The sequence below is a fragment of the Heteronotia binoei genome, chromosome 8 (assembly GCF_032191835.1).
Source record: "Heteronotia binoei isolate CCM8104 ecotype False Entrance Well chromosome 8, APGP_CSIRO_Hbin_v1, whole genome shotgun sequence".
NCBI classification, from domain to species: Eukaryota; Metazoa; Chordata; class Lepidosauria; order Squamata; family Gekkonidae; genus Heteronotia; species Heteronotia binoei.
In genome coordinates, this window is record NC_083230.1 from 130,711,001 (window position 1) to 130,724,671 (window position 13,671).

The following is a 13,671-nucleotide window of genomic DNA, read 5'->3' on the forward strand; positions in this document are numbered from 1 at the left end:
TCTAGAAGCAGGATCTGGTGTGCTGGGGCCAGATACGGATCTTCCGACGGCAGCAGCAGGCAGCTGAGAGCATCCATGTGGCCCATAGCTTTCCCCAGCCTGTACTGAAGACTGTACTGGCAACCCGCCAAGAGAATGGACCCCAGTAGTACCCTGGGTGACAACATCTGGGGCGTTAGTCAGGGGCGAAGAGGCCGAATAATGGCTTGTGGTCTGTATGGATCGTGAAGGGCCAGCCATATAAGTAATCATGGAATTTTTTTACTCCAACCATGGTTGCCAGGCCCTCCTTGTCAATTTGTGCATAGTTGTGCTCCAGTTTCTGCAATGTTCTGGAGTAATAGGCCACAGGGACCGTATACGGCCCTCAGTACAGATGTTCCCCACCCCTGCTCTAAAGGGAATACAAAACATCTCTGGTGCCCTAATTCATAGTATCATGATGTTTCAGCTTATCCTGGCATTCTAGAACCTTCCTGAAGGCCCCTTTCACGTCCTTGTTCCGGAGGCTGTAGATCAAGGGGTTGACCATAGGGGTGATGATGCAGTACATGCTAGATACCAGAGTGTCAATCTCTAAGGAATAACCAGCGCTTGGACGGTTATAGTTAAGAAATGCATTTCCAAAATAAATGATGACCACACTGATGTGAGAAGCACAGGTGGAGAAGGCTTTGCGCTTGGTGTTGGCAGAATGGATCTTGAAGATGGAGGACAGTATGAAGACATAGGAGAGGATGATGAAGAAGAAGGGTCCCCCACCCACAAAAAGGCTTGCGATGTGGATGACAAGTTCATTGATGTGTGCATCATTGCAAGCAATCTTCATCAGTGGGGGCAGATCACAGTAGATGTGGTGAATCTGGTTGGCTCCACAAAAGGACAATGTGGTGCTGAGCGCTGTATGAAGAGTGGAGTTTAGGGCTCCCCCGATCCAAGTGGCCAAGGCTAGGATGGTGCACACCTTAGGGCTCATGATGTGGGAGTAATGCAAAGGTTTACAGATGGCAACATATCGGTCATAGGCCATGACAGCCAGCAGTGCACCTTCTGTCCCCGTGAAAGAGGCCAGGAAGAACATCTGGGCCATGCACTGGTTGTAGGAGATGGTCTGCCGCTGGTACAAGAAGTTCACCAGAATCTTGGGCACCGTAACAGAGGAGATACAGATATCTAGAATGGAGAGATGACTGAGGAAGTAATACATGGGGGTCTGGAGGCTGGAATCCAGTTGAATCAGAGTAAATATCATGAGGTTCCCCAGCACGGTGACCAAGTAAATGGCTAGGAAGGGCAGGAAGAGGTAGATGTGGCCGTTGGGAATGGTGGAGAATCCCAGGAAGATAAACTCCACCACTGGCGTCTGGTTCCTCACTCCCATTGAGAGTTCAGGACTTTCCTGTAAGAAGAAGAAAAATCAACTGAGAGAAGACACCTTGGCATAGCAAAAGTATTTGGCGTGCCTCTGGACAGCTTGAAAGTCACTGAAGTCATGAGGAGGAAGTAGGGTTCTTGGAGTTGTGCCCCCTCCCCCCAATGGATATTGGACGCATTCATGTCTTCTGGTTCCTCCCTCCCCAGCACTCCCAATGGTCTCCTGCATACAAAAAGTGTCCTTGTCCTCCCCACCTTGCATCTCTCTGATTCCATTGAAAAAAGTCTGAGTCCAGAGGGATCTTTAAGACCAACAAAATTTTATTCTGGGGATAAGCTTTTCTGTGCATACATAGAATAGGTTACCCTGGAATACAACTTTGTTGGCCTGAAAGGGGGCCCTGGACTCAGAATTTATTCTGCTGCTTCAGACCGACCCGGCTTTCCACAACAATCAGCCTCCTTTGAATTGGTTAAGCCCTCTCCTCTTTGAGTCCTGAGGTATTTTACCGTTCTCTCCTCAAATGATTCTCCTGTCTGTATTTGGTCATTCGCTGTTTGAAGGGGGAATAGTCCTTTCCTGTGTTCCCTCTAAACTCAGTGAACTTGAGCTAGCTCACAGATTTTTAGCCTCCAGCTCATAGGTTTTTGTCTTAACTCAGGAAGGATGACCCCAGAGCACACTAATTTATGCGGTAGCTCACAACTTTAATGCCTGTAGCTCACAACTTTAATGCCAATAGCTCACAAATTTAATGCTAGTAGCTCACAATTTTAGTGCCAGTAGCTCACAATTTTAATTCCAATAGCTCACAAAGTAGAATTTTTGCTCAAAGGCTCTGCAGCTTAGAGGAAACATCCTCTCTTGTTTTGTTTGCTTGTGGGGTAATCCTAGGGTTCTGTCCCTTTTGATGCTTTTCTTATACATGGACTGATTTTGTACTAGGCTTGCTCTGGGTGGAGAGCCCTTTTGCTCCCGGGACTTCTCTCAATTTTCTCACAAGTTGCCCCGGAGATGCGAATTGGTGCGGTGCTCTTCCACAGCAAGCAGGATCCTCTTCCAAGGGTTTTCTGCTTGCCGTAGGAGAACAGTGCGCCAACTCACAGCTCTGCAGCAACTAGTGCAAAAACGGAGAGAAGCACCGGGATAAAAAGGGCTCTCCACTTGGAACAAGCCCTAGTGCAAAATCGGTCAGAGTCTCTAGATGGATTTTGCAGATTATCTCTGCCTATCTGACTGGCACATACAATCATAGAAGAATCCTAGAATCATAGAGTTGGAAGGGACCCCCAAGGTCATATAGTCCAACTCCTACACAATGCAGTAAACTCACAAATACCTCCCCACAAATTCACAGGATCTTTTTTTGCTGTCAAATGGTCCTCTAGCCTCTGTTGAAAAGCCTCTAATGAAGGAGAGTCCACCACCTCCCAAGGAAGCCTGTTCCACTGAGGAACCGCTCTAATGGACATCTTGCCCCACTCTTCCGCAGAACATAAAAACTTCAGAGAAGCCATGTTAGATCAAGACAATGGCCCATCCAGTCCAATCCAAGTGCCATCAGGAGGTCCACCACTGAGGCTAGAAGCCCTCCCACTGTGTCCCCCCAAAGCACAAAGAATACAGAGCATCACTGCCCCAGACAGAGTTCCAACAATATGCTGTGGCTAGTAGCCACTGATGGACCTCTGCTCTATATGCTTATTCAATCCCATTTGGAAGCTGGCTATGCTTGTAGCCTCCACCACCTCCTGTGGCAGTGAATTCCGCATGTTAATCACCCTTTGGGCGAAGAAAGACTTCCCTTTATCAGTTCTAACCCGACTGCTCAGCAATTTCATCGAATGTCCACGAGTTCTCGTATTGTGAGAAAGGAAGAAAAGTCCTTCTTTTTCTACCTTTTCTATCCCATGCATAATCAAGTAAACCTCTATCATGTCATCCCACAGTCAACATTTCTCCAAGCTAAAGAGCCCCAAGCATTTTAACCTTTCTTCCTAGGGAAAGTGTTTCAAACTTTCAATCATTCTTGTTGCCCTTTTATGCACTTTTTCCTATGCACCTTTTCCTTTGATAGTATGTAATTGGGATGACAGAATTTATAGCACCTATTTTTATCTATTTTAATCTATTTATGTAACTGTATTATATTTAAAATGTTGTTTATCTGTCTTAATTGAATCATGACATGTCATGTCTGTGAGCCGCCCTGAGCCCGCCTTCTGGTGGGGGAGGGCGGGATATAAGAATAAAATTTGATTTGATTTGATTTGATTGATGCTATAATATCCTTTTTGAGGTGCGGTGACCAGAATTGCACACAGTACTCCAAATGAGGCTGCACCATTGATTTATACAGGGGCATTATGATACTGGCTGATTTGTTTTCAATTCCCTTTCTAATAATGGAAAGCAGAACGGCATTATAAGTAAATGATAATGTCATATTGTTGTCATTTTATTGAGGCACTACCTTGATTGCATTAATTGAAGCTGTTGAAGCAGCAAAAGCACAAACTGCCATCCTTTGCTCTTGGTATATTCTATTATTTAGGAAAAATGTATGTTGTCTCCATTCCATTCTACTGAACAGTTTCAAAATCTGAACAAACCGTAGTTCTACAAGGCTCACCTGGAGTGGCTGTTTTGGCAGCCAAGGGGCTGGAGAACTCAGCCCTTCTCCTGCCAGCATGTTGACAGGGGGGTTGTCGGACACCTGGAAATAGCCTGGCCCCCCAAAGCTACTCACCTTTGCACATGGATGACAAGTGATGGTAGGTTTCCTCCTCCTCTTTCTCTGGGCTTTTGGTCCCTGCTCATCCTGTTTACCAGATGAGAGCAGTTTAGGCCAAAGCTTCCACGATGTTACTGCATGGTAGCCCCAAGATGTGGAACCTACACTGCGTCTCGAAAGCCTCTCTCCTCTGCCAGCTTGAAGCCCCTGATGCCCTGGAGCAGACAGAGTTATGCAAAACTGGTGCTGCCAGGAGAGCTGAATTCTATTCTTGGACGAGGGTCCTTTGGCGATGGTCCTGGATTGGAAACCTTCAGGGAGCGAAGTACAGTGGCTAGAAGCTCAGGGGGTTTGTCTAGGTTGTGTCTCACGTTTTCCAGGGAGATAAGTATAATTTATACCCAGAGGCACATCCAGAACTTGTCAACCTGCTGTGGGCTGGACTAGTGATGTTGTCTTCAGCTCTCTCCCCAAAGCTACTCCCTGGCTTGATTTTCTGTTCTGTGCAGTTTGGCTGATCCTACTAAGAAGTAGGGTTGCTAATTCCCTATTGGGAATCAAGAGAGCCAGTTTGGTGCGTGCTTAAGTGTACGGACTCTTATCTGGGGGAACCGGCTTTGATTCCCCACTCCTCCACTTGCAGATGCTGGAATGGCCTTGGGATCCACAGGGGTAATAAAGATGGCTCCAGTTAGACAGGTACCCTTGGGAGGCAGGGTAGATCAGTTTTTGGGACCATCAGACTATTCATGGAAAGAATTGCAGGCCATCTTTAAAATCCTGTTCTCAGGAGAGGAGGATAGGATGATAAAAGAAGCGGCTATAGCTCTCTTTAAGAAGGAGCATGCTGATGCTGAACATGTAGATGAAAGAATTCCAGAAGAGGACCCAGACTGGAATCCTAATAACATGATGGAGAAGTTCATGCTACAGAATTATCGAACTTATCTGATTAAGGGAATAAGAGTCAGTGCCAAGCCGCATAAATTTGACCAAGGCCATGGAAATAGAGCAGAGAAAGGACGAAATTCCTACAGAGTGGCTGCAGAGGTTGAAGGATCAAATGCAAAAATATGGCCAGGTAACTAATCCTGAGGACCCCATATACCAGTCCTTGGTCAAATATCAGTTTGTAGAAAAAGCATACCCAGACATTAAAGCTAAATTGTCTACGTTAGACGACTGGGAAGGGAAAACTTTGGAAGATTTGTTAAAAGAAGCTCAAAAGGTGTATGTGAGAAGAGAGGAGGAGAAAGATAAGAAAAAGGTGAAGCGAATGGCCCAAATGGTTCAGACAGCTACTAAAGGCCGAGGGTTTCAGCAGGATCATGGGCGATATCCAAAAACAGCTGGATGGGGAAGGTGCTTCCTTGAACGCCCCCCACCCAGGGCAAATGGGAACCCAGTAGCGGGTGAAGGAAGGGGGGCAACAGAACGGAGAATGACAGAACATTGTGATAGACCTCGGTTGGGGAGGAATCAGTGTCGTATTTGCAAACAGGAGGGCCATTGGGGCAAGGAGTGCCCACGAAGAGGGGAGGAGATGGAACTGGCTAACCTGATGTCCTTTTAGGACTAGGGGAGTCAGGGGCTCCCTCTTTTCTTTGGTCCTGCCACCCGGGAGCCCTTTGTAAATCTTTTGGTAGAGCCACAAAGAGAGGAAGTGGTATTTTTGGTGGACACTGGAGCGGGGAGGTCCACTCTAAACTACCAGCCGGCTGGTAGCAATCTAACTACAAATAATATACAAGCACAGGGAGTCAGAGGAAGATCCTTCTCTGCTTCCGTATTTGCTCCCCTCCTTGTGAGGCTGGACCCAGAGAGTCAGGGATATTTGTGCGATTTTGTCTATGTTCCAGATGCGGGGACTAACCTTGCAGGGAGAGACCTGTTGGGTAAAATGGGGATCGTGATTGTTTGTGATCAGGACAATGTAGGAGTGAAACTATGTAGTCTATCGGAAGAGGCAGAGCAAGAAGTTGACCCGAGAGTGTGGGCATCCCCGGGAAATTGAGGAGTGTTGCAAATTGAGCCAGTGAAAATACATTTGAAAGTCCCAGGTACCATAGTTCGTAAAAGACAGTACCCCATGTCCCTGGAGGGGAGAAAAGGGTTACAGTCAGTGGTAGAGGGATTGTTAAAAGATGGCCTGATTGAAGCTTGCATGTCTCCATACAACACTCCCATACTCCCCGTAAAGAAGTTCGATGGGACGTTTAGAATGGTGCAAGATTTATGAGAGGTGAATGCTCTGGTGGTGCAGCGTCACCCTGTGGTTCCCAACCCATATACCATCCTGAGTAGAATTTCTCATGAGCACGTCTGGTTCAGTGTCGTTAATTTGAAGGATGCATTTTGGGTGTGTCCATTAGATGAAGGGTGTAGAGATATTTTTGCGTTTGAGTGGGAAAATATTGAGACAGGGAGAAAGCAACAGTTTCGGTGGATGGTGTTACCCCAGGGGTACACTGAATCCCCGAATTTATTCGGCCAAATATTGGAAAATTTATTACAAAACTGGGATGTACCACAGGGTGTCACTCTCGTTCAGTATGTAGATGATCTGCTCCTGTCAGGAAAAAAGAAGGGGGTGGTGGAACAAGCCACAGTAAGACTACTGAATTTCCTAGGGGGGAAGGGTTAAAGGTGTCCAAACAGAAAGCACAATTAGTGGAAAAAGAAGTCAAATACCTAGGTCACTTGTTGTCAGGAGGTAGCCACCGCTTAGACCCTAAGCGAGTGGAAGGTATTGAACAGGTGGCCTTACCCGGTACTAAACAAGGCTTAAGAAGATTCTTGGGGCTTGTAGGCTACTGCAAGAGGTACTGCAAGGCTACTGTGGTTGGAAAGTTACACCACTCGCACTAAGTCCCTGTATCAGAAGCTGTTGAATAGGGAGCCAGAGGTCTTGGTCTGGGAGCCTGAGGAAGTAAAAGCATTTCATTCCTTGAAGCGAGCATTAATAGCTGCTCCGGTTCTAGCATTGCCCTCTATAACCAAACCATTTTACCTGTATGTGAATGTTAAGGAGGGGTGTGCCCTTGGAATCCTAACCCAGAAGTGGGCTGGGAAAAATCAGCCAACCGCCTATCTGTCTCGCCTCCTGGACCCAGTGGCCAGAGGTTGGCCGCTGTGCGTCCAAGCTTGTGCAGCCACCGCTCTCTTGGTGGAGGAGGCTAGAAAGGTTACGTTTGGGGGAACCCTGATAGTGACTTGCAAACATCAGGTGAGGACTATGTTAACTCAAAGAGCTGGCAGTTGGATGACAGATTCCCAGTTGCTGAAGTATGAGGCTGTGTTGCTAGAACAACCAGATTTAATTATTACTACTGAACAAACAATAAACCCAGCCTCCTACTCAGAGCCCGGAGATCAGCATGTAGATTGTCATTCTAGGGAAGAACACGATTGCCTGGAGTTGATAAATTTACAGGTAAAAGGACGACCAGACCTGGAGGATGTCCCACTACCAAAAGGGAGAGTGTTGTTCATAGATGCGTCCTCACGAGTGGTGGATGGAAAATGATGCAATGGGTATGCCATAATAGAAAATAGGGAAATTTTAAAACAAGGAAAATTACCTCAGGGATGGTCGGCCCAGACTTGTGAGCTGCATGCCTTGAATCAGGCACTGCTAATGGGGAAGGGTGAAAGCATAACAATATACACAGACTCAAAATATGCTTTTGGGGTGGTGCAGATTTTTGGAAAAATTTGGAAGGAAAGGGGAATGCTAACTAGTAGAGGAAAGCAACTAGTGCATGAGAAACTAATATTGGAGATTTTAAACAACTTGTGGGGACCAGAACAATTGGCAGTGGTGCATATCAGGGGACACCAGACTGGTACCTCAAATGAAACTATAGGGAATCGCTTGGCGGCTGTAGCGGCCAAGGAAGCTGCTATGATTGGACCCCTAGAAGAAGTAGCACTAAAAAGCCTGGTACCATAACTTAAGGAACCTGACATACAACCATTCTTCACAGAAAAGGAGCTACACTGGATTAAAGAATTAGGAGGGGAGGTGAATGAGGAAAAATGGGTAACCCCAGATGGGAGACAGTGGTTGTCAAAGCCTCTAGCTAGGCAAGTATTGACTTGGTTGCATGAAGGGGGCCACTGGGGAACCCGAGTGATGATGGATTTGTTCCTGAAAAAGTTTGTATGCCTAGGCATCTATGGGGTGGCCAAACAGATCTGTGATGGATGCATGGTGTGCAAAGCTGTTAATAAACAAAATATTCGCACTAAGACACAAGGGGGCCGACAATTGGCCATACGCCCCTTTCAGTATATGCAAGTGGACTTCACAGAAATGCCCAGAGTGGGCTGGTTGAAATATTGCTTAGTGATGGTAGATAAGCTTACTGGATGGGTAGAATGTTTCCCTACAGCCACAGCCAACGCATCCACTGTAGCCAAACCGATTTTGGAGCAGATTTGCCCACCTTACGGGATTGCAGAAACTATAGACTCCGATAGGGGGAGTCATTTCTCGGGAAAGGTGGTACAGGAGGTGATGGAAGCTTTGGGGATAAAATGGAAGCTCCACACCCCCTGGCACCCAGCCAGTAGCGGCCAAGTGGAAAGAATGAACCAAAGTATTAAGTTGCAACTGAAAAAGGTTATTTTGGAAACCAAGCTCCCTTGGACTAAGGCTCTACCTATAGTACTGATGCAACTTAGAACATGGCCTAGGAAAGATGTGGGGGTTTCTCCTTTTGAACTACTTTATGGAATTCCATTTCCAGGATTGCAGGGGGCGTTGGAAAGCCTGCCACGGCCAGAAATAACTGATAAGTTCATTAAGTGTTACCTCGAATGGCTACTGTCTCTGTTGTTCTCTCTCCGACAGAAAGCTTTGCTGGTGCAGACACCACCACTGGAATTTCCCCTACACCAAGTACAACCGGGTGACTGGGTGCTGGTCAAAACTTGGAAGGACAAGCCTTTGTCTCCACAATGGTTAGGACCTTACCAGGTTCTGTTGACTACTGAAATGGCGGTTCGCACAGCAGAGAACGGATGGACTCACTTCACGAGGGTAAAGAAAGTCCTGGAGCCAGAGGAAGAGGAGATTGGTGATGTCACCTGGACAGTAGCCCGAACCACAGATCTTCTGAAGTTGAGGTTCTCTAGGCGCTAAATGAACACTGAGGGAAAATTGTTATTTGATCAATATTGTACTCCTCTGTCTGATATTCTTTTAGGACCCCTGAACTGGAAACTGGTGGCTGAAAGACGACTGTGTAACTATTACACTTTTCAAATTTACCAGGACGAAAGAGAAAATAGAGTAGTGTACACACAAAGAAATCCCAAGTGTGGTCTAGTGAGGAAAATACTAATATCAGAAACAGAAAGCGGATTGCAGGTATTTAAGGTTCATCCTCCTAGATGGTCTCACTGGGAGCGAGGAGAACTTTATAGAATTAAGTTAAACCCAACGGTGCTCATTCAACAGATACAACAAAGAGAGTACACAGAAATACACAACATAATTTGTACCAGATGTTCCATGAGAGAAGGGTGGGACAATGAAGAAATAGATGAGGATCAGTCATATACATGGCACCCTCAGGAGTACCACATGGAGAGAAGTGTAACATCATTTTGTTGGTGATATTGGTCATTCTCACATCCGTGTTTTGAACACTTAGAATTACACAGACAGGTATTGACAGTGGGTACCTGAGTCTTAGGTTGCCCTCATTACATTAAACTCATCGGTAGGAGTTCTGGAATACTTCCTAGTTAATCCCTGACCTTGTGGAAAACTGGCCAAAAGTCAGGACTATTGGGAGAAAAGGGATTTCTTCTGTTAACACAGTAGTCCCAAGTGGGAAGGGAGTAGAGCAACATTCTTTAACAATCAAGATATAGAAAGCCCAGAAGGAGAGTTAACTCAGACAGCAGAGATAGTAACAGTGAAGAACAATGGGACATGTAATGGCAGGAAATAAGGGAAATAAGGGACTGGACCCTTGGGACACCAACGACTATATCTGGTTTTGCGGAAATTGTTATTGGTGTTAGTGATCTCTGCGGTCCAATGTCCTGGAATTGGAGGAAACACCTGGATCCGCCACGCTCATTATATGTTTCAGCAACATGGGAAAAGCTCTAGATTAATTTATGAGCATCCCACATCAGTAGCAATGCTGAGTCTGCTACCTGGACTAATAAGTGAGCCCCCATTAGTAGTAGGGTCCTTACAAGCATTATCTCAACAATCAGAACGCGAAATATTGTTTGTCTCCCCCTCAAATATAAGAAAAACTGGATTAAGGTGATTTAGATACAGCAAGTTGACCCCAGGTTTATGTTTCTGTTGCATTCATAGTGGGGTATGGAACTCTATAGTGCCAGGCTTCAACCAGGCACGAGAAAGAATGAGCAAGCTGAGTAACTACAGTCCTTGCACAGACTACTTCTGGTTGTCAAAACCAGGAAATCATACATGAGGGAACAAAACTCTCCTGTGGGGCAAGACAACTTTGGGAGATATTTTTCCCGACATACCAGTGTTCCAGGCTGATTATTCAGGTAAGGGTAGTATATGTTCAGGGATGAAGAAGATATTGGATTTATATCCCGCCCTCCACTCCGAAGAGTCTCAGAGCGGCTCACAATCTCCTTTACCTTCCTCCCCCACAACAAACACCCTGTGAGGTGGGTGGGGCTGGAGAGGGCTCTCACAGCAGCTGCCCTTTCAAGGACAACCTCTGCCAGAGCTATGGCTGACCCAAGGCCATGCTAGCAGGTGCAAGTGGAGGAGTGGGGAATCAAACCCGGTTCTCCCAGATAAGAGTCCGCACACTTAACCACTACACCAAACCGGCAAATAAAAGATCCCAACCTGTGGTTTTTCTTTGATAAGTGGGCCACTAATTATCATCCTGGGTACAAGAGAGGAGCATGTGTTGGGATAGGATTCTTAACATTCCCGGTGCAAGTTTTGCCCAAGCATTCCCGGATAAAAAGGGAAGATCATCTCGGTCCCCGAGTGAAACAGTTAGGAACAAATTGTAAAGATGAAGTAATTGTGGGCCATCAGCTCTCAGATGATGCAGGCAGCCACATAGGGGGTGGATTAATAACAGGTCTTTTAACATTAGGGGCCTACCCAGGAATAGTGGCACAAGAAAATCATAAAAGCATAATAGGTCTGACCTGTAGACTAGAGAAAACAGTGAATGCAACAGGGAAGGTCATCAGAGAATTGCAAACTGAGATAGAAGAATTAAGTCAAATCCAGCTACAACATCGGTTGGCCCTAGACTATTTGTTAGCACAGCAAGGAGGATTTTGTAAGGTGATAGGAACACAATGTCATGTGCAGTTTCATGATTTAAACAAAAGCATAGAAATGCACCTACAAGAAATGCAAACTACTTCAAAGGAAAACTATGAAGGAATACAAAGTCCCTGGAACTGGCTTACCTCCTGGTTACCAGGCTGGGGATGGCTCAAGAGCATATTGCAGATCGGTAAGTGATAGTAGTAATCAGCATCATCTGTTGTTGTTGTCCACACTGCTTACCTGGGTGCAGCAGTGCTTGCAAGTCAGCAATAAAGAAAAATACCAAGAAGGGACAAGCTCAACTGATGGTTGCAAAGTTTGAGGATGTTTCAGCTCAGGTAAAAATAAAAGAGTAGGGATTGAGAGGAGTGAAATAATGAAATGAGCTGAAACAGAAGGAACCAAATGTGATGTCTTAGTGATTGTTAAGGTGCAAGGAGTGGAACCAGGTACAAACATTTAGTAACCATAGCACAGGGGTATCAGCCATTCTTAAAAAGCAGAAGCAGAAAAGAAATAACATGGTTGAACAGGCCATGGCAATAGTAAAGATTAATAGCAATAGAGACTAATAAGTAGCAAGTACGCAGGAGTAATCAAGTAATAAATATTAACTGACACAACCCACCTCGGGGAAAGGTAAATTTAAATGCACATGCAATGTATGTAACGGGAGGGGTACGTGTCAAGAAAAGGGTGAAGTAGGCGTACCGGGTAGCCTGTACCCTCTAAGTACCTCAGCCTATGGGGAAAGGAGGAGGGACTCATTAGCCGGGAGGAGAGGATAAAAGGGCATGTATGGAACTGATCGAGGAGCTTGTTGCAGAGCGAATCCCCCTCTTTCTTGATATCAATAGAGTTCTATATTTTAAAGGAGACTCCCGACTGACAGCTCTTTTTCTTTGGATCTTCTGGAGGGGCCAGGAGAGGCGGACAAATTGCCTCTAGCAATATCCACTCCTCCACTTGCAGCTGCTGGGATGGCCTTGGGTCAGCCAGAGCTCTCTTATCTGGGAGAACCGGGTTTGATTCCCTACTCCTCCACTTGCAGCTGCTGGAATGGCCATGGGTCAGCCATAACTCTCTTATTTGAGAGAACCGGGTTTGATTCCCCACTCCTCCACTTGCAGCTGCTGGGATGGCCTTGGGTCAGCCAGAGCTCTCTTATTTGAGAGAACCGGGTTTGATTCCCCACTCCTCCACTTGCAGCTGCTGGAATGGCCTTGGGTCAGCCAGAGCTCTCTTATCTGGGAGAACTGGGTTTGATTCCCCACTCCTCCACTTGCATCTGCTGGAATGGCCTTGGGTCAGCCAGAGCTCTCTTATCTGGGCGAACCAGGCTTGATTCCCCACTCCTCCACTTGCAGCTGCTGGAATGGCCTTGGATCAGCCAGAGCTCTCTTATTTGAGAGAACCGGGTTTGATTCCCCACTCCTCCACTTGCAGCTGCTGGGATGGCCTTGGGTCAGCCAGAGCTCTCTTATCTGGGAGAACTGGGTTTGATTCCCCACTCCTCCACTTGCAGCTGTTGGGATGGCCATGGGTCAGCCATAACTCTCTTATCTGGGAGAACAGGGTTTGATTCCCCACTCCTCCACCTGCAGCTGCTGGAATGGCCTTGGGTCAGCCAGAGCTCTCTTATCAGGGAGAATCGGGTTTGATTCCCCACTCCTCCACTTGCAGCTGCTGGAATGGCCTTGGATCAGCCAGAGCTCTCTTATCTGGGAGAACCGGGTTTGATTCCCCACTCCTCCACTTGCACCTGCTGGAATGGCCTTGGGTCAGCCAGAGCTCTCTTATCTGGGCGAACTGGGTTTGATTCCCCACTCCTCCACCTGCAGCTGCTGGAATGGCCTGGGGTCAGCCAGAGCTCTCTTATCAGGGAGAACCAGGTTTGATTCCCCCCTCCTCCAATTGCAGTTGCTGGAATGGCCTTGGGTCAGCCAGAGCTCTCTTATCTGGGAAAACCGGGTTTGATTCCCCACTCCTCCACTTGCTGCTGCTGGAATGGCCTTCGGTCAGTCATAGCTCTCTTATCTGGGAGAACCAGATTTGATTCCCCACTCCTCTACTTGCAGCTGCTGGAATGGCCTTGGGTCAGTCATAGCTCTCTTATCTGGGAGAACCAGGATGCTAACACTTGGCTGACCACCGGGACTGGGTTGGCGTGGTCCTGCAGTGCTTTATTGAGCATGCATTTGTAGTCTGCACAGATGCGGATGCTCCCATTTGGCTTGACTGGGGTGATGATTGGGGTAT

At 46.7% G+C, this 13,671-nt stretch overlaps 1 protein-coding gene across 1 annotated transcript; it reads right to left on the minus strand.

The window, feature by feature from the left end:
• Positions 1-424: 424 nt before the first annotated feature.
• On the minus strand, positions 425-1,381 carry LOC132575819 (olfactory receptor 5G29-like). The gene has a single exon (XM_060244508.1). The coding sequence runs from the start codon at positions 1,379-1,381 to the stop codon at positions 425-427; it is 957 nt and encodes a 318-aa protein (XP_060100491.1).
• Positions 1,382-13,671: the final 12,290 nt, after the last annotated feature.

Excerpts from the sequence above, each read along its gene's own strand:
- LOC132575819 (XM_060244508.1), bottom strand. The coding sequence starts at position 1,381 with ATGGGAGTGAGGAACCAGACGCCAGTGGTGGAGTTTATCTTCCTGGGA.